The 22,123-nt window shown below is 41.9% G+C and overlaps 1 protein-coding gene across 1 annotated transcript in view; it reads left to right on the top strand.

The window, feature by feature from the left end:
• Positions 1–19,392, top strand: part of PPP1R3A (protein phosphatase 1 regulatory subunit 3A) — a 29,317-nt gene extending 9,925 nt beyond the window's left edge. The window contains exons 2-4 of the mRNA XM_053406065.1: positions 13,783–13,841; positions 13,953–14,089; positions 16,469–19,392. Of these exons, the coding sequence (XP_053262040.1) occupies positions 13,783–13,841; positions 13,953–14,089; positions 16,469–19,300 (3,028 nt within the window). The 3' untranslated portion in view covers positions 19,301–19,392. The remainder of the gene's footprint in view (positions 1–13,782; positions 13,842–13,952; positions 14,090–16,468) is intronic.
• Positions 19,393–22,123: the final 2,731 nt, after the last annotated feature.

Consider the following 22,123-nt stretch of genomic DNA (forward strand, 5'->3'; position numbering starts at 1 on the left):
CCATTGGAGTGCGGGAAAGGATGGAGAGGTTAACTGACCATCAATAAGCAGTTCCTCTTATTTACAATGCTGTGGGTTGTATTAAGTGTTAGCCATTCTCAGAGTAGACCCATTGAAATTAATGGAGATGGCTAACCTAGGTTCATTTTAATTTTTATCCCACCCCTTCTCCCAAAGGAGCCCATTAACTTTAGCAGGTCTACTCTGAGTAGAATTTACTTGCCTACAACCCTAAATCTAAAGAGTGTCAGTAAATGAAACAACTATAAGGGAAAAAGGACATAAACGCAATACCAAATAAATCCAGACATACAGAATATATATATACCGTATTTTTTGCACCATAACACTCACTTTTTTCCTCCTAAAAAGTAAGGGGAAATGTCTGTGCGTGTTATGGAGGGAATGCCTACGGGTGGCATGCCTACGGATTTTCCTCCTCTAAAAACTACGTGTGTGTTATGGTCGGGTGTGTGTTATAGAGCGAAAAATACGGTATATATATATATATATATATATATATATATATATATATATATATGAATGAATATGAATGTATGAAGGTACAGGCATGGTATTTATGCAGTCACTGTGATGTAAAAGGGTAAGATTTTTGGAAAATGCAGTTATTTATTAACTTATTAAAATATTTATACAGCAATGCAAAAACTTTTAAAAGCAATCATTAAAGCGAATGACTGCTCAAGAAAATGGTTAAACTATGTAGATCTGCTGGCATTTAAAAAATCATATTTATATAACAGTTGCAAAAAACCCTACTATATCTTTAAAAATGCTGACTCATATACCATCAGCCCTCAGAAAGGGAAGTGTTTCTCTTTTGCTCATCCAATCTTGACCATAGTTAATAGAGAATAGTGACAGGAACTGTGGACCACGGCAGCAAGACACACAGCATCCCCCACCCCAACATCAGGCTCCGAGCTTCAATCAGCTTCCTAATGTGAATGTAAAATGTGCCTTTGGCCGGGATGCTCATTTCCATTACAAAGAGCCTCTCCTCCACTTTCTCTTGCACATGAGAACAATGATCAGGCACTGAAATAAACAGCAAGAGAGAAGCACAAAAGCAAATTTAAATGTGTGTGGAGGGCAAATGCTCAAGAGTGGGCGGGTTGCAGCCATCAGAGAGGCTGGCTCTGTTGGCCGTCCAACGGTGTGTAATTGGCTACAGCTGGGAGGGAGAGCCCTGGCGCCTTTGTCAGACAAGCACCACAGCACACAATAAACAGTGATGTGCTCAGTTTTTCGTTTACCAAGCTGCCAGTATTGCAGCTGGCCATTTTATGTCTTTCTGCCATGGAAACTCATGCTCCCCAAAGCCGTCTATGATATGATTTCTTAGTGAGCATGCTTAGAAAATTGGCCTCCCCGCCAAAAGTAAATTTCTAGTACTCATGGTGCAAAGCAAAATGTTGACTAATGTCACTAGGGTGTGTGTGTGTGTGTGTGTGTGTGTGTGTGTGTGTGTAATTCCTTCTCTTTTTCAGCACATGCCATTGGAGCAAATGCGCTTTATTGCTTTGTAAAGGGTATGGGAAAGAAGCTGCAATTTGAAAGGTGTTGTGAGAAGACACACACTTCTTGTGCACTGCAGGTACTGCTGAAACTCAAATGAGTTTAGAAGCCATTAGAGCATGGGTAGGCAAACTAAGGCCCGGGGGCTGGATCTGGCCCAATCGCCTTTATAATCTGGTGTGTTTTTACTTGAGTAGAATGTGTGCTTTTATTTAAAATGCATCTCTGGGTTATTTGTGGGGCATAGGAATTCGTTCATTTCCCCCCCTTCAAAATATAGTCCGGCCCCCCACAAGGTCTGAGGGACAGTGGACCAGCCCCCTGCTGAAAAAGTTTGCTGACCCCTGCATTAGAGCGTTAAGTAAATGTTCCTTATCTCTGGAAACATTCAATAGGATAAATAGATCTGGAGAAATTATTGGTCAGACTGAAGGGTGGGGAACAAGCAGAGCAGGAACTGGAGTAGAATGAATCTGGTTTGATCATACACATCTCCATGGTGAGCAGACTGGACTGGCCAGTCCAACACACTGTTTCTCCATTCTATGCCCAGGCTAGGAAGCAAGAGCAAAGTTTGCACTGCGTAATGGAGTTTTAGCAGTGCGTACCTTTCTTTTGCAGGCAATGAATCCTTGCTGGACATCAAATTGGTGTGGCGAATGATGCTGCCTATAACTAATGGATGTAAGCAGCAGGTCTCAGGCACAGACATGTTGAAAGAGCCAGAAATTCAGGGGACTCTGCATTTTGATCAACGTTTATCATAGAATCGTAGAGCTGGAAGTGACCCCGAGGGTCATCTAGTCTGACCCCCTGCAATGCAGCATCTCAACTACAGCACCCATGACAGATGGCCAACAAACCTCTGCTTAAAAACCTCCAAGAAAGTAGAATCCACAGCCTCCTGAGGGAGACCGTTCCACTATTGAAAAGCTTTTATTGTCCTAAAGTTCTACCTGATGCTTAGTCAGAATCTCGTTGCTTGTGACTTGAAGCCATTGGTTCAAGTTCTATCCTCCACAGCAGGAGAAAACAAGCTCGCTCCATCTTCCATGTGACAGCCCTTTAGATATTTGAAGGTGGCTATCATATCTCCTCTTTTCCAGCCTAAACATACCCAGCTCCCTCAACTGTTCCTCATAAGGTTCGGTTTCTAGACTCTTGATTATCTGCACTGCCCTCCTCTTAATACGTTCCAGCTTGTCAATATCCTTCTTAAATTGTGATGCCCAGAACTGGACACAGTATTCCAGGTGTGGTCTGATCAAGGCAGAATAGAGTGGTACTATTACTTGCCTTGATCTGGACACTATAGTTCTGTTGATGCACCATAGAATAGCATTATTTTTCGTTGCTGCTGCTGCATCACATTGTTGACTCATGTTAAGCTTGTGGTCTACTAAGACCTCAAGATCCTTTTCACATATGCTACTGGTAAGCCAGCTGTCCGTTGCTTTATATTTGTGCAGGTGACTGAAGTATGGTGTACCAATAAACCAAATTATTTGCCTTTGGTACAATCTGTAGTATCTGCTATTTATCCCTGGTTATGCTTTACTCCCTAACCCACTGGGTTGCTAAAGAGCAAACCCTGAATTAGACCACCAAATCAACACTTTTAATAAAACCTTAATTCTCATTGATATTTCCATGGTACATCGTGACACTATAGATCCTTGGAAAATTCAGTATTTGTGAATTCAGATGTGAACTGCCCTTTCCAGAGTAATGTGCAGACCACAATGTGGCAATTCATTAGATTTCACACTTCTCCAATTACAGATCTAAAATAATGCACCAGAATGCATTTAAAGAGCTGCATTTTGAGATAAATTAACTTTTTAAAAAAATGTGCACCATGAGAGAATATATACCTACAAACGCCCTTTTGCAGTCAATTACATTTAAATACACACTTAAATGCAAACCCCTAGATTAGTGCAGAAACAGAAGATGTTTATGAGTGAATGCATGCAAAGTGACACAGATGAAAAATAGACCAATCTGGTGGGGTACCATTCTGGTCACCATAAAGAAGCCCATGGAACAAGACAGGCCAATTGTCACAGCACCATGAAGAGCTTTCTCATGAATTTCTAAAACTTTCCAGACTCACGTTTTAAATCCCCTCCCCATTGGTCAGTTACCCTCTAAATATTGAACATGATCAGCATGCTAAACAGCTCAAATATCATGTTCAAATATACTCATCTGCTAATCATCTCCAAAGGTGGTAATCTGCAGTGACCTTAGGCATGTAAGCCTTTAATGTTAGTCTAATATATGACTAGATAGACCAATATTCTGGCCCATACTTATCTCTGGAGACACTCAAGAGCTGGTTTCCCTGTCATACACTACTGGTTTAGACACCCTGTCCTACATTTCCTGTCTCTTTCGGGCATGTACTTTATAGATGCGAAGAGTGTGTAATGTGTGGTCTATTAGGAATGTTTTGGAGCTCTCTGCATCATAGAAGAAGGTGCTACATTCTGTGCTGCCTGCTCTTTTTCACACGGGGCGCTGATCACATGAGCCAGCTGCTCATATGAGTTGAAAATGAGATAATCAGTGGCAGAACCTTGTGAGAGCATTGGCCTTCATGTTTGCTGCCATTCATGCAGCAGACTGAAGCTAAGGATTTACAAAGCAAGAATGATAGTGAACAATGTGGATTAGTGAGTGTAATGCCCCCTTTATTTCAGCCAAATGGGTCTTGGACATGGACTTGGAGCACCTTGTCTCCCAGGTCCATTGCTTGTCTTTTAAGCTCAGGGTATGGACCTTCTGGGTGGCTTTGAACAAGAACACCCTGTCTGCATTACTATTGCTCTACTGAAGCATTCCCAGGGTGACCGATTATGGACTCATCTGAAATAATGCTCCAAAGAACTCGGTACCTCCTACCATGGGGACAATCTGATGGGACTGTAGAGAACATCAAGAAACTCCAGTGTGCAGCCCGAGGGCACAATCCACTGAGAACTTCCCCTGCCAAACTCTGTTGAAATGAATGGGAGCTTTGCAAGAGTTCTTGCAAGGGCAAGGCTCCATTCATTTCATTGGGCTCATGCAGGAGAACATCCTTGGTCCACTTGGCCCCAAGAGCTTAACATGTTAGTATCTCAACAATTAGAATATTTCCCCCTTGTTGTTAACCCTTATTGACAATCCTCCTGCAGTTTAAACTCAGTGCTTTTTGTCCTGTTATCAGGAGGAAAAGTGGAATGGTTGAGCCCCCTCTTTGTCAGAGATAAGTTTTAATATTTGCAAACTGGCAGCTTAGTCTCAGGGCTGTCGCAGGCAGAAGTATTTGCAAGTGTCAGGTGAACTGAAACCGTCTCTTGCCCAGTTTCTGCAAAGCCACACTGGAATTGTGCCAATCCCTGCTAGTCCGAGCCGATTAAGAGGATCAGTGCTGGCTACACAGCCGGGCTGCTGCCAAATCCTGCTTACCAGATGGAATAATGCCGGGTTCTTGGCCATGCGATGCTGGCTATATTGACAGGGAAAGAAACACATCTTGCACAGTCACCTTAAAAAAACCATTCCTCCTGTGAACTCAGGCAAACGGGTGTTGAGCTGAGTAACGCAGGTGAACGCAAGCTCGCTGACGATCGGAGCTTGTGATGAAACTTTTAGATGACCTTGTCATGAACAGGAAAATCATGGCTAAGACATCTGCACCTACATGCCAAAAAGGTTATGAGAACTAGCTGTCACTTGATACAACGTAATAACTACCCAGGAATGAGGTCATGTTCCTCAGCACGAAGAAGCCTCCAATTCCTATCTTATGCCTCTGGCACTCTGACCCTGGGTATATGCATAGAAATGATAAGGCACAGACTGAAGCGCTACCCCAGCGGTATCCTATGCAATGTGAGGTCAGAACTCTCCTGCCACCATGTCTGGTTCTGGAATAGTACATTGCTGGGTTGATTCTAATATGCTTCCATCTCTGCCCATTTGGGGGTGGTTGTTCTTCCTTAATGTAGCAGTTGCTCACCTTGCTGAGAGAGCATGCTGAGGCCCAATGGTTATTTTGCTGCATCTTAATAGTTATTGAGTGGTTTAGTGGCTCACAAGAGCAGGGCTTAAGATCCACTTTATTCTAAGAAGTTAAAAGAGCGGTCAGCATAAAAGCATCTCAAGAAGTGTTGAAGAGTCTGAAAGTGGAGGGCCTGTTTCTTACAATGGGAGGATCACTGCCAAATAATGCAGGATTGCCCCTTTTTAGAAGGCAACACTCTTGGTGATACTTTAGAAATATTGCTCTTGGGGATACTTTAGGAATAACCAGGAGAAACGCAGCAAAAATGCCTTACCACTTATACGTCCTCCTCTGAGAAGATGTTGACCTTTGCTAACTTACATGAATCCAGCACTAGTGGCTCTGTTCTTTGGAGAACAAGAAGAGAAGTGTTTCTACACCTCATTCCATGAGTCAGTCAACTCTGAATACCGACTGAAGCTTGAAAACAGCAAAACAATCTGTGCAATTATCTGACAAGCATAGGATTTAATTTGCCTCCAGTTGCTACTGTAACCACACCTAATCCCTTGTCCAGGCTTAATGTGGTCCAGTGGAAAGCTGACATTTCTCAAGAAAAGCCAAACCTAGTGTGCCAGAGAGTGGCACTAAGGTTTTGGTCTAGAATGGAACCCCTACACTGGCAATCTGTGTAAAAACAAACAAACAAACAAACAAACAAACAAACAAACAAACAAACGCTAAACATAAGGGTACAGCTACATGACTAATATAACATCTAATTTCACAGGAACAGGATTTAAGCCATCCTTTGCATCTGTGGCAAATAGTATAGGTTTGGGTTTGCACCTACTTAGTATGGAGGAAGTGAGACAAGTCTGACATACATGGTGTGAGGAAGAAATATAGCATTTGCTCGTGAAAACTGGAAACAGGATCCTTGGCTTTTAATGGAACAGGGAACTGGTGACATGATACTTGCATCCTGCACTGCAGATATGAGGCATCGCTCAGCACTCAGAGCTGCTGTGTTTACTGCTATGTATGTTTACGGGGTCATTAGCAGAACAGATGCGATTACAAAATTTTGACTGCTTATTCTTTTTCTGTGGGGTCTGTCAGCTATACTTCTCTTGTCCTAAATCCAGCACTCTGCAGGCCCCACACCAGTTGTCTGTGCTTCCTGATCTTTAAAAGAAAGTCCATGTGTGGAAAAAACCTCATTTTGTCTTTCTCTGGGCTTTCATTGAAGCAGCAGACATCTGGGAATGCTGCAGAGTACAAACCACCAAAGAGAATATTCCTAGAATGAAAGAAGGACATTCATCACTAGCAATCCATGCCCTCCTCAAATGTAAGGGAAGCAAAACCCAAACCCTGCATCTCGCCCATGAGTATTTCACAGAAATATTTTCTTCCCTTGAATTATTTTTCAACACCTCCCTCCACCCCTTAATAGAAAAATGTGGGAGACATATTCAGCACAGAACTAGAATAATACCTTGTAATTAAATATGACAGGTATTTTAAAAGTCATTCCATCGCCTCTGTAAGAACCTGCACATGAGCCAATAAGTTCTTTACCTTCTTATCAGCTACACCTTTTATGAAATTCAAAACTTCACTGAAATTCATAAAACACAGAATTTGGATTAAATATTAAGGTTCCTGTGGTTGTGGATGTTGATTATACCAAAATCCCTTTCACATGTTTAGCTCTGAACTGGCAATTTTTTCTTGTGCCATTCTTAGCTACCACCATTAGTCATTCCTACAATTTCTCACAATATATGTAGCCTTGTTAGCTTTTAAGCTCCATTTGTGGTGAGCCATCTCTGCTTATCAGTCCCATAATATTTACATGAGACCTGCTGAAAATGTGAAAGCTGCAGCTGCCTTGATGTCTTGCCCTGATCCAAAAAAGCTGCAATAATCCTGCATAGTGCAAAACAAGGCCAGTTGGAAATGGCAGTTTGAGATGAGCAGAAAACAGTGGGTAGCCAGGATCCAGGTAAGTCAGACTGGGTAAAGGTGACTCTGAGAAGGCTAGACTTGAGAAAGGAACCTGGGACTAAGCCTAGAAGAAATGTAAGTTGCTTAGCAGAGGCCTGAGCTCACCTGGGCACCTAAATATTGACACGGAGCCCTGCTTACCCCTTAAAAGCGTAAGGGTAGCAAGAATTCAAAGATGGCAGTGCTGTGGCCTGTCTCCAAAGCTGGAATGCCTCTCACAGCACCCCAGGGAAAGAGGGGTCCTGGGCAGCTGGAGATACGAGGGAACGGTGAATTCTGGTGCCTTGGTTTAGCAGTCTAAATCCCCATCACCAGAGGCTGCTGACCTTCCCTAAAAGTGGCTTCCCTTTCACCAGAATCACTGAGATCTAGAATCATCCACAGTTTCAGAATGGACAGCTTATGCAAAGCCCACGATGTGATGTGTTGTAGAGCAAGATATGTGTAAAAGGCAGACTGACTCCTTCTATAATACGTTGTCTCATGAACAGAAATGAATGCACATGAAACTAATAGGTAGAATCAAAGCGAAGGATTGATACAATACCGATAGAATGAAAATGTAACTGGAAGCATCTACAAATGTCCACAAGGCAATGGTTTTTGTCCAGTGGCTGTGTCAATGGAAGGCAGCTTGCCCAACCAATCTTCACCTTCCCCATCTCTTTCCTGCAGCCCCCAATAACCCCAAAAAGCTTATTCAAGGGGACCTACTGATCATTGTGGGTTGTGCCACAATGTAAGATGGGGGAATGAGGACGTGGGAATCACCTAAACCAGACAAAGGAAACTTACACAAGCAGAGCTCTATTGGGGAAAGGTCCCTTAGTCCAATTTTGTATAATTTCCCTGTCCATACTACAGTTTCATTGATGGGGTCCGTTGAAAACAGCTTCTCTATGCAAACCAGGAAGTGATCTCTCCAGACAATGGTATGACTTTTATTTTCTAATCTCAGTGGCTGCGATCTCCTGTGTGACATGGACACTGTTAGGCAGCTGAATGTGCATGTGTACTCTGTCCTGTCCTTTTCCCTCCCTCCTTACTGCCCCCCTCAACTCAGCCCTGGGCACTGGCAACCCACGCTACGCTACTGATTTAGCCCGCAATGTCCCCCTGATCCTCTGAAGATTGCAGATGGTGGAGGGGAAGGACAGATGAGGGAAAAGGTAAGATTGATTTTGCAAGCTGCCTTCCACTCACAGAACCATTGGATACAACTCAGTGGATTTTCTGTGGGAAGCGACCATTTGGTGCCAGGAAATTGGAAATATATATTTCCTTTTGTGGTTTTCACATATCCAGGGCACTTATCCAGGGCAGAGGTGTTGCTTGATGATAGAGACACTGTTTAAATAAAAACATTATTTGTCCAAAACAACTTTTCCCACTGTGAATAAGATACTGGTGAACTAAGGAAAGAAGTAAAGGCTACATTATAAATTTAAAAAGGTGGTGACAGGTCATGTGTAGATTGTTGTAGCCAAGTATAAATTTAGCAACCTGCCGCTGAATATTTTTGGAGAATTATTTCAGCTTGCCTGCAAGATGTTTGAATAAAATGGAATGGAAAAAGATGTATAATTCATTATAACTCCAGGATTTTCCCTAATGGCAACACATAAATGCCTCCCCTACCCAAATGGAATTATATAGGGCAGAATCTACAAGACAGCTCTCCTACAGGAGAAGTTCCTATAGTTGGGAGGAGGGAGGGGAATAAAACTGGAAAACTGTAAGGCTGGAAATGGAGCTGAAGGCCGTCTAGTCCAGGTTAGGATGTTGTCGTTGCAAACGACAGAATCTGTAGCCTTCCAGGTGCTGCCGAACTACAGTTCCCATCATCCCTTGTCTTTGGCCATGCTAGCAGTCATGCATCTTGTTTCTCTCCATTGCCATGTGGCACCATGAGTGGTAAATGTTGCAATAGGAAAAAAATACAAGAGGCCTCCATATTTAGTTATAAAGTACATCTATTTCAAGTGAAATAAGCACTTGCTACAGAGGAACCAGCAAGCTGTTTACTGATTTAGCTTTGAGCAGACTCCTCAAAGGTATACTTAGGGGTGGAGGAGAAATTTGGTTTTGTTTACATTTTAATGAGAATGTACCTAGTTCACACTTTTTGAACCAATACACGAACTGAAACAAAGCTATCCTAAGAAACTCACTCTTCTCTGAATTTCATGATGCAGTTCTCTAAGAATGCACATGTCAGAGAGTCAAGCATAAAAACACATTATACTAGTGAACATAGCATTCTATTAAGGAAAATAACATGCAAAAGTGTATATTTCAGTCACAACTCTGTACAAAAAAGTGTTTAATGTGGTAAATTTGCACCAAAATGCTCATGAATTTTCATGAGGGTTTTTTGTTTTTAATTGCAAATTTCTGCAGAAAGATAGGAAGAAAATGAGAAATGGAGAGACCAGGAACTGACATATCTGCCCCCCTTACTTATACTTGATCTTAAAACGAATGTCCCAAAGGGTATTTCTGTTATAATACTGTGGCTGATGCTGTAACTGCTGCTTTTGCTGTTGTTGTTACACAATTGTATGCACTGCTTTTGCAAATTAGCAAAATTGTTTGCCAAAACGACAGCTCCCTGTTCAAAGTGACTTGCAGTGTACTTGATCTTATTTATTTGCTCCTGATGGAGTATAGGAATAGGTTTTGGACGAGTTTGTTTTTAACAGGGTTCATTATAAAACCTTTGTCCATCACTTTTGCAGGGGTTATGTTCTGGGTCTCCACACACATAAGTGAAACTTCATAAAGTGGGGAGCACCCTGAAAACACCCTTTAAACGCCCTCTCTGACACTTTCGCTTCAATCCATACCAAAAAATACTGCATTCAAAATTATCCACAACTAGAATTAAAGCTCTTGGACTGGCAGGAGGCTGGAGGATGCCCAGGAAAACTGCTGCTGTTGCTGCTCTATCCCACACATCAGCTGTTAGACGGGGAGGCTGAGCAGCGTAAGCAAAGCCCTGCTGTGCCTCTGTCTCTTCGGGGCTTCATCCACCCTCACTGATGTCCTATTCAGACTCCAGGAAGGGTCTTGTCGCAAGGCACAAGGACTCTCCAGCTCTGTCCTGCCATTTCCAGTTAGGAATTAAATTATTTTATTATTTCCTCCTGCCATGTGCATGCATAGAATATGTGTATGTGTGTGGATACCTGTATGTCCTTATAGTCAGGGCTTTTTTCAGCCAGAACTCAGTTCTGGCACTTCTCAGGGGGCGCCATTGCCATTATAAAATAATAAGGGAGGCGTTCATGGTGAGTTCTGGCACCTCTTCTTCTAGAAAAATAGCAATGCTTATAGTGCTATTAAAAGGATACAGCAAGAGGACCTTTTCCGTGGTAGCTCCATGTCTCTAGAATTCATTGTCAGCTCACCACACTCCAGCCCTGTAGAGAGATTCTGAGGACCTCTTTGTTTCAGGTGACCTAGACATGAATTATATCTTTCATTGCTGTAGTGCTCTTGGAACTGGAATAATAAGGGAAAACAATGTTTTCCTATTTAGGATTGTTTTCCTATGGCTGATTCATTTAGTGCTGGGGTGTTTCATACAAATCATCTTATATTTTATATTTTTGAATGTTTATCATGAAAGCTGCCTTGAGAGCTTGCTACCCAGAAAGGCAGCCTATAAATATACTCAAAGTAAAATAAAATATATTCTTCATTTCTTCCAACTTCCATCTATACTCCACCTCTTTGCCATCCTGGTACTCAAAGCAGCAGACTTGGGGTTCTCAGGAGGTCTGCCACTTAGCCACTGACCAGACTGACACCTGCTTAGCTTTAGCAAGGGGGTGCACTGTGATCAGTTGTGTGCCAGTTGACTTGTGCAAAATTCCCAGTGATGCGATAAATAAACAAGTGATTTTAGGGACACATTTGGCCAGGGGTGGGTAACCTTCTTTGGCCCGAGGGCTGCATGTCACTTGTGCATGGGGCATAGGCAAAGGTAGTCAGAGCACCAACATTAATTTTCCCACCCTGGCACTGTGTCTACCTATTCATCACCACTTATTGGCTTACTCCACAATAAAACTGTCTTTCCAGTTAACATAATACTACATGGGGGGAAAGAGAAGATCAGTAGGGTTAGGATAAAAAATATGAAACCTTTGATCGTTTGAACTGAAGCCTTTGTTAGTGAGCTACACAGCTAGCTTGTGAGTCAGTTGTACAAAACATTTGCTTTTGTACACCAGCAATGATGTAAGGATAGGTGTCACTGGAACTACTTCGGTTTCCTTCCTTCCTTCCATCCTTCCTTCTCTGACCATCGCAACAAACATTCTTTGTATTATCAATTTCTAAAAATGCTTTCATTCATGTAGGAAAAGACACTGGCATTTCAAATCAGAATTCTCCTCAAGCTGCGCCAAAGCCGTCTTTCCCAAGGCACAAGCTATTGAAGAGCCTGGGTATAAATAACAATAAAAGAGAACAAAACAGATGGCCTACCTCTCCTTGTCCTCAGCCACAGAATGTGCAAATTAATCTGAGAATGGAGAATGCATGAGACAACACAATTATTGACAGCATAGGAACATAGTGTGTTGTTGGAAGATGTCTTATAATCAGTCAGAATTCAAACAGAATCATGCTCCTGTTGTAGAAAGTGCTGAGCAAGTGGTTCTTGATATAGTTTGTGCTCACAAATGTGGGTCTTAATAGATCTAGCAGTCATATGCACGTATATCTTCTTTAGGGGCACAGAATGGCATGAGCGACCCCATATGACTCTCTTCAGGATTAAGACACCACTATTTGTCACCAGAGGGACACGGGTGGCGCTGTGGGTTAAACCACAGAGCCTAGGAATTGCCGATCAGAAGGTCAGCGGTTCGAATCCCCGCGGCGGGGTGAGCTCCCGTTGCTCAGTCCCTGCTCCTGCCAACCTAGCAGTTCAAAAGTACACCAGTGCAAGTAGATAAATAGGTACCGCTCTGGCGCGAAGGAAAACGGCGTTTCCATGCACTGCTCGGGTTCGCCAGAAGCGGCTTAGTCATGCTGGCCACATGACCCGGAAGCTGTATGCTGGCTCCCTCGGCCAATAAAGCAAGATGAGCGCTGCAACCCCAGAGTCGGTCACGACTGGACCTCATGGTCAGGGGTCCCTTTACCTTTACCTTTATTTGTCACCAGGGCTGTCTTAAGCATATGCGGCGTCAGGGTGCAAAGATGCCCCCTCCAGGTTGCCCAGTCCCAGGCACGCAGGAGGGCGGAACCGGTTGGCCACCTCAGTGTCTCGCTGGCTAAGTTGCCCCCGAACTCGCAGTGCAGAGCCACTCACAGCAGAAGAGCCCGCTGGGTGCTCCGACTGATGGGCGGGCTCTTCCCCGGACTCAACTGTCAGGCTCCGGACTCTGGGCCTGGCGCCCCTGAGAGCCTGGTGCCTGGGTGCCCCGCACCCATAGTGCCTATGGATAAGATGGCCCTGTTTGTCACATTAGTTTGTTGATCAGGCATTGACCTGGATAGATGAGTCCATTTACTATTGCATTTTAGCAATGTTATTTATATCCTTATTACATTTTACTATTATGTGTGGGATTAAAGTTGTATACCCTCCCTATACTATTTAGGAATACTTAGTATCATTTTTTTTTGTCTTCAACAAACACAGCTTCTGAGTTCAGCTCTGGAGGTCAGTATATCATTTGTTGCGTCTTATATGGAGTCAGACCAATGGTCCATCTTGTTCAGTATTGCCTACACTGGCTGGCAGCAGCTGTGCAGTTTCAGGCAGGAAGTCATTCCCAGCCCAGTTTGGAGATTGAACCTGGAAGCTTCTGCATGCACAGCCATTGATCTATATGGCGTATACAGAATGGACCCCAGCAAATTGCAAACAATGTGATTAATGGACAATTGCCTTGTGGATATGGCCCAATAAACAACGCAAGGAATGGGATAATCAATCCGGGGGTGTGTGTTTTGGCCCTCTGCTTTCAGCCCAGCTCATTTGGAAAGGACACAAAGATGTTAGGCTACCTCTGGCAACTGCCAGGGTCTTCCTATGGTGGCCTCAGACGACGATACTTCAAGCCACATGGGAACCCTTATATTTAAAGTTACGTTTATGGGGAAATGCTAATGGCTTATTCTGCCTCATTAACTTTGATGCCATTAGTTGTGCAGATAAAAAGATTTTGAACTTAAATTCTGGGGAGCATCACTGACTTTCTTTTCTCTTTTAACAGTAAAGAAGAAATATTGCCAACGGCTGATGAAGACATATGGAATAATTCCAGGAGTTCAGGTATAAAACTCCATTCAATTAGTTCTTCCTTACCGCACATCTTAATTTTAAAAAGTAACAAAACACCCTGATATATATGTGTGTGTGTCTCTCTCTGCGTTAACTCTTCAGAATCAGACATCCCCAAAATTCTTTATTCGCACGTGGATGATAATGAAATTCAACAACGTAAGGAAAATGTAAGCAGCAACGATGTGGAACGTAACGAAGATGATAATGAAGATAATGAAAAAGAATTAGAGTTGTTGGTAAGTGTTGTGCATAATTCACTTAACGGTTTGATAATTTGAACCCATTTATTCCTCAAAGAAAGTTAGTTCTTCTCCAGCTTCAACAGTGCTGATAGGTACACAGAGATCTGCCAATGCTATGCCAACATCAGAGCTTTGATTGCATCTTTAACATGGTTGGTGGTAAAAAGTGCTTTGATTCAGTCTATTCCATTATGTTCTGCTGCCCTTAATTCAATAACTTATCTCTTTTCTTCTTTTTATCACAGGCGATAAGGGACAATTTGAGAGCCCTAGAAGACTATTTCAAAGTCCTGTCTCTCTGGTCTCTCTGATCAGTGTACACATGTATACAATTTTTGTTCAGTAGACTTCCTTTGTTCTACATGTAGGCTGCCTCACACAGACTATGACTGGATGTAGATGGCTGTTTGCCCTGCAGTGGCTGCTTGTAAGCTCACCACAGAGCAACAGCAATGATGTGGGGAGTCAGTTATCTTGGCATCCGGCCAATGGGTAAGGTGAATCATGCTGTACCCCACATCCCTGGTATGACAACTTCCTCTTTTCTTCCTGCTTATGAACCTCTTTAAGACCAATATTTGTGCACATCTTGGTCATGAATCTCACCTGTCAGCTATAAAATATACATTCCCAGCACCTCTGATTCATATCAATTCCCTTCTAAACGACAAGCATTTAACCTGTGTGGGTCATCCAAAAAAGGCTGCCTTGCATTTTGTGGGAAGGAATGACAGCAAGTCTGGAGCTCATATCGCTTGTGTGCACATAGCTAAATAAGTATGGAATATAATACTGTTTGTTTGAGAACACAGGAAAGCTGAAACCCACAACAGGACTTGCAGCCCTTTTGGACAGTGAGCAAGAAAATGAATTTTTCACATATAAGCATGAAGACTCCCTTTCTCTAACTTTAGAGTAGTTAAGAGTTGTCATCCAATGCAGGAGCATTCATGGTCGGAAAATCAGCATCTTTGTAAATTTATTTTTTTTAACTTTTTTTTTAAACAAAAAGACAGAAATAAGAAGCTGGGGTGGGGGAAATCATAGGATACTCTTAGCATTCCCTGAGACAATGAATACACTAAAATTTAACAGTTTTTAACAAGAAGGGAAAATCAAAGTGATCATCTGTACAATAAATGAGGAGTGTATATGTATGTCATTCAGATTTTAATTTACCTTATGTGCTGCGTAATGAATTAAACAATGGAGGCCTATAATAAATGGAAATGCAACCAAATCTTTGAAACCCATAGGCAATTGCTCACAAGACAGCTCGGCAGTTGACAAGTAACATGAGCCTTATGTGAGAAGAAGGGAAAATCGTAAGATTTGCATATAATTATTGAGATCATGCAAATGTCAGTTATGAGGAGGGAGAGAGAGGAGGGGGAAAACCCAGGCATCTCACTATTAAATCCTGACAGTTGGCATCACTGAAGAGCTCAGATACATTTGAGCGCCAGTTGGCAGAGGGTCATTAAAACAGAATTTGCAGAAACATTAGTTCCTTCACTTTTCTTTGAGTGACGTTTTACTATTAATAGTTTGCAGAGGCTTTGCAGAAAACATATTAATAAGAGTCACTGTAATGGGGGTATCTGCAGCAAGTGTAAATGTAATAAGGTGGCCCCCAAGAAGCTATCCTCTAATTGATTGGTATGAAACCATCAGCCTGAGTATTCGAAAGCAAGGAGAGAATGCCATGACAAGGAAATGCTGTTGAATTGTATAATGCAATATTTGGAGGAGAGAGAGAGAGAGAGAGAGAAGAAACTTACTCGTTCCTGGCCTTTCCTTCACTAACTCCTTTTACACTTTCTGGAACTCTCAAAACATTCCGGTATGCAGCCTGTAAAATGGGTGCTGAGAGGAATGAAGAAAAGGGAACCCTTAGAGTATTTGTCAGTGTGCAAATGTATCTTTATTTTACCGGACAATACCATTCATTCTCTAGCTTTGATATGCAGTGTCAATGCAGTCAGTTTAAAATAAAACATGCCTGGGAGGGAATGTGCTCTGTGAATGAATTAGCTTCTCTTGTAGAGAATATTCTCTTTTGGATTCATTTGTCTGAAATGGACTTGCAGCTTACTGAGCTCATGAATAAAGAGGGTGGGGAGATGGGGGCGGGGGTGGAAGCGAGAAAGAGAGGGGACTCAGGGCTATTTCATTTCTTGCTTTTACACAACCTTCTAACACCCTTTATTTTAAAGAGGACACGCAACATAAAATCTGTAACTGATTTGTTTTCTCCAAATCCGTCTTACTGAATACAAAACTTTCCTGATTAAATCCTTCCTCTTATATATCTAAGTTTATGTGTATGCACACATGCATTCTGATCATTTTTTTCTTATTCTGTTCTTTCAGCTAAGTCAGCACTTCACTAGAGCCAAGGATGAAAGGAAGTTATACACAACCGAGCCAGTTAGATTTCCAAATGAACCAAAAGAACTGGGGGGCAAGATGGACTCTGGCTTGCTTAGGCAGCCTCTGGCGATAAGTTCATCTGAACGTGTTTTACAAGACAAAGGTCTGCTCAATAACCAAACATCTTCCACAGGAAATGATTTTTGTATGTTACCCCCAGAAAAATTGACTGCACTAGACTCGGTAAACAATAGGGCCCAGTCTTCGGAAAGCTTTAGTACCATTGAAACCCTTTCATCACTGGAGCACTGGTCTGGAACGAAAGAAAAAGAGACCGACCGTTTTACAGATGTTATCTCAAGTAAACATGGGGTGTGTCCTGCAGATGTTCAAAAGCATGAATCTGAAGATGCCTCAGGAAGCAAAACAACGGAGAGTTTGTTAATCAGAGAGGATAATTATGATCACCACAGAAAGGCATGGGAAACAAGGCCCAAAATAGTTCCCTTAGAGTATGATGAAGCCATTGAGTTAAAAGAGGAAGTATTGGAAAGAGTGGATGACAAGGTCAAGCCATTTCTTGGGCAACATATGCAAGAAACATCTTCCCAAACTCTTGAATCAGTTTTAGAAAACATTGACAAAAAGGAATTCAAAATTGAGAGATATGGGAACAAAAAGGTGTATTTAAGAGGAGAATTTAATACCAATACCTTAGCTGAAGCTAATGTCACACCAAGGTCTTTCACAAGTTCGCATACCAAAGATGACATTGTAGAAGAAAAATATAAGTCTGAGTATAATCTTGATAAGGTGAAAGAAATAAAGTTGAGCATTTTAGAGCAATCTTCAGAAGAGGCACAAGCATGCCCCACCAACAGGCATGGAAAAGATTCCACTGAAATACAGAATCAACAACCATTGTTGTTCACACCAAGTAACAATGAAGGCAGTGCAATAGAGAAGTTTTCTCAAAGAGAAATGATGAGTCCTGGTGTGTTAGATGTAGCAAAAGATGAGGAATTACATGAATCCATAGATATATCATGGCTAAATGCTGGAGAAATCTCAGGCAAAAGAAATAAGCAGGAAAGCACAACTTCTGTTGTAGGTGAATTAAGTCAAAATTTAAAGGGAGCAGAGAGTAGTTACCCAGAAGACATTCAGACTACAAGTGGGATTTGCTTGAGCTACCCAAATTTGGTACAGGCAGCTGATGAAAGTATATCCATGTATTCTGCATCAACAAATGTAGAAGATGTGTTTGATGCTGGAGGAAATTTAGAAGAAGGGAAGCACAGTCAGGGCTATGACCTAGCAAACAGAAAGATGTTGCAGGCAGAGCTGTGCCAAAGTGATCCTGGCAGGTTTACTGATGATGATCAGAGCAGCAGGGTCACATGGGGTGATCAAAGTTGGAGAGGCTTAGGAAGTCAATTGGCAGAAAAAGAGAGCGAAGCCAATGAAGGAGTGCAGGTGGAAGAGCTAACAGGTGGCGAAGCTATGTGGGGAATTAAGGACGATACAAGATGTTTGGATGTAACTCCCACAGATGAATTGTTTACCTGCCAAGACCCGGTGAGATATGAAGAGTCATATGTAGTGGAGCATGATAGTATAAGGGAAGCAGAGGCAGTTACAGCCTCTTATATAATTAAAATGACATCAGAAAGCACTCCAGAAAAAATGTCTGCTGGTGAAAAAGCAGTAATTGTTAAGCTACCTCAAGAGACTGCACTAAGTGACAGGTCCACAGAGGAAAAGGAAACAGTGTTTGATATACATGAAGGGAGAAGTGATGGTTCACATTATCCTCTTTGTCAATGCAATACAGTGGGTGTATTATATGACACCAAATTTGAAGAGGAATCAGTTTCAGATATTTATAATGCACGCATACATGAAACGGTGCGCGGAGAAATGATGTCAGTACACAGTGCAAGCGAAAAGCTTGGTGGAGCAGAACATAGCACTGGGAATGATTCACCACCAGATGAAATATTATGGACTTCTGCTGCAGAAGGAAAAGCCATTTCAGAGCAGGATTTATATCCTGAAACATCTCCGAAAGCTTTGCAGGGCCTACTGCAAGGCCTATGCAACAAAGAGGCTGAAGAGGCAAGTGTCTGGAGAATGCTTCCTCACGACAGTGCTAAAGCAGAAAGCAAAATTTCCCCTTCTGAGGTCATTGTTGCTGGCAGCTATTGCGAAAGTTCATCTGTGACATCTTCGGAAGAGTCCAGGGGAGCTCTTCCTGCTGAGGGGGGGCAAGTGTTGCATCCAGACACAGAAGCCTCAGTCGATATTGCAGCTGACTCAGAATGTGGCTTCACCCCAACTGGTGAAACAGCTCCCATGATTCCAAATATTTATTTGGAGACTGAACTCCAAGAACTTCCTGAGAGTTCAGCAGTGCTGCCTTCTAGTGAAAAAGGAGAAAGTAGCACAGGTCTGTTTCCCCATCAGCCAGATCTCAAACAGGAGAAGCTATTAGGGCCAACCATTTTAATCAGTGAACCCCTAGAAGAAAGAGAAGAGAGAATCTCAGAGTCTGAAGGTTTGATAACTGAAGAAACATTGAACACTGACCACCAGTCTGTTTTTGGTCACACAGCAATTTCTGGCCAGCAAAGTGAAGTTTATAGCTTACCATCTGAGTGTCTCGTTTTAAAGCACATTGGTTACAAAATACTTTATTTCCTCTTGTTCGTTGTGTTTTGCGTCACTTTGTACCACTATGATTTAATTGTTTGCTTTGCACTCTACTTCTTTTCATTGTATTGGCTATACTGTGAGGGCAGGAGGGACGAGGAATCGGTCAAAAAGGAGTAGTATAAAGCTTCCAAATGTCTACATGAAGCACTTAACATTTAATATCAGTATATCCCAAAGCACAGTCATGTCCACACAGAACCAACTCAAGATCCCCTCCCCTTCCCTTGAAACAATGCTTAAAGGAATGAACATGGAGTTTGCTCCCTCATATAAGTAATTATTCTGCATAGGACCATTAAGTTTGGATCATTAAATACCTATATGAATATGAGTTCTGAAGCACATCAAGTTGAAATTAAATACAGCTGCTGCTCCTTTTCTGGTTAGGAAGATGTGAAGCTTGAGCCTCTTCAGAGTCTCTTACAATTTTATCGCACTCATTTGTTTTGTAGTAAAGCTTTATTTTCTTTCTGAAAGGCTTTTAAAAAATTGGTTTTATATAGCAAGCAAGTAAAGAGGGAATGGCATTATTACTAACACAGTAATAGGGCATGTCCACTTAGGAGTTTCCTGTATTTTATACTTATGCACTAAAATTGAAGGATGAGAAGTAGGCCCCACAAAATAAGGTATTGTGTGGCCAGGGAATTTTGCACACCATTCCTCAGTGTGGACTATATCACCTCCATTCATCCCACGATTTTCCTGTTTTGCTGGGTGAACAGATGGGAAAACCAAAGCTGCAGTATTGTTTGCAGGGATCTGATGCACCGAGTTGGAGCCCTTCTCTTCCTCCTCTTTCAAACTATGCAATGTGGACATGCCCTTAATATATTAATACTGACCATAGGCACAATCCACTGGGATGTCACTCTGCATGCACCGCTGAAATTGATAGGAGTTGTGCAAGAGTGCAAGGAATGTGCCCCATATGCATTTAATGATGTACAACTAGAATTAGCAAGCATATTTTGGGAGAAAAACTCAACTTTATGGGTTAAGTGGAGCCATCATCAGACATTGCCAATCAGAATTAAGGAAACATATGAGGAGGGTCATGCGGTCAAGTATGCCAGCTCTGTCCTTTGTCACCATTCTCATCTCCCTCCAAAGTGAGGAGGTCAGTCTTCTGAAGCAGAGCCTTCTGCCCCCATGAAGGCTCACGTGTGCTTTAGAACCCTGATTTTCTAACGTTCTAAAGAACATAGAAAGATTCCATGAGTACAAGAGACCCCCCACTTCAGAAGATTGTCCTGTACACTCTGGAGGGTGACAGAAATAGTGACAAGTGGGGGGGCAGAGATACCCCCAGCTCTGATGTTAACTTAATACTTCTTGATAATGCCTGAAGAAGGCATAGGTGGCTGCTGTTGTTTTTCCCCCAATGTGATGATATTAATTAATAAATGTCTGCACAGTTACAACTCTAGACTCCAGTGCAATTGTGATGTAACTTTGTATGTGTAAAAAAAAAAAGTGCTATGCAGAAAAAGCAGGCTCTTGTTCACACCACAGAGCTGATATGGACTGATGTAGACTGAAGGATACAAATTAAAGCTTGGTTGTCTTTAGATATTGTTTTTATATATATATATACATACTTTTTGTAAATGAAGACTGTGTAACGCAAGGGAAGAATTTCACTTAATTTTAGCATTATTCCAGTTGGACTTTCTGAATGATGTTGTTTAAACCATGTTGCTTTAGAAAGGCAGTCCCAACAAGTGTTGAATAATAGTAATAATAAACAAATTTTGAATGGTTGGATTGTGTGTGGATTACTTTGGAACCCCGCAAGATAATAATGAGTCCTAAGCCTTCTTCTGCGGGGATGCCATGGTAGAGTGTCATCAATGTGGTTGGACTCTGATTCCCATTATCCTTGATCATTGGCTATGCTGGCTGGGGCTGATGGGAGCTGTAGTCCAATGAACATTACTTGGACTGTTAATGGTTCTAATAAGGTTTTTTTTTTGTTTAAAAAAGGGAAATAACCCACAATTTGAGTGATAAGCAAAACTATCTGCTGCATTCATTCAGTTACTTGCTGAGAGAGAACATATTTTCAGAAGTACATTTCAAATGTATGCCCAAAACATAAAAAATCCCTTCTACATGACAATTTATTGTCTGGGAATGTGAGAACCCTGGGAGTGGTATTCTATTTCCAAACATCTCCAGTTCCTGCTGTATTTTCTATTGCTGCAGGGTTGATGCTATAAAAGTTTGGATCAGTTGGTAAGCCTTGGCTTTGTGAAAATTATGGAAATGATAATAAAGAAAGAATAAATGAAAATCAGTTGCTTTGGTCAATATATTTCCCCTAAGCATCCATATTGGGCCAATCTTGAAAGAAAATTCTTTCTTTCTTTCTTTTTGTGGGAAGACAGGTAGATTTACCTTCTATTGCCACAATGGTTTCCATCAGTTGACAGACTCCAGACTCCATAACTGGTAACTTTGAAACCCTTTTAAAGTAATATCCAGCATTTCCTCATATCCCTATCTTCACATGTGTGGAGCTGTGCACCGCATAAGAATTCTATGGCTCCACTCCCCACACCCTGAGCAATATACTTACATATCCATGCCTTGACATTTGTATACTTGTTTTCTTAAATGATCAAACTGTTTCACGCAGATTTTCTCGGTAGAGCACATTATCCCCATTTAACAGACGAGGGAGGGTATGCTGAGGCTGATTGTACCTTGCCACCTTGTGCATTTAGAGTAATCTGAGGTTTCAGTTAGAGACTGGGAGTTTATGTGATTAACCACTGCATTACCTTTTCTCAGTTTATCCTTTATATTAAAATGGGAAATGAAAAGTTGTGGATCCAAAATGGTGGTCAAAAGGTTGACAGCTTGGTTACGTAGATTCTTATCTAGTTGTTTGACTTTTAAAATATGTAAAATGCACTGGGACCTGCAGATAAATAT

Source organism: Podarcis raffonei, chromosome 10, assembly GCF_027172205.1.
Source record: "Podarcis raffonei isolate rPodRaf1 chromosome 10, rPodRaf1.pri, whole genome shotgun sequence".
Taxonomy (NCBI): domain Eukaryota; kingdom Metazoa; phylum Chordata; class Lepidosauria; order Squamata; family Lacertidae; genus Podarcis; species Podarcis raffonei.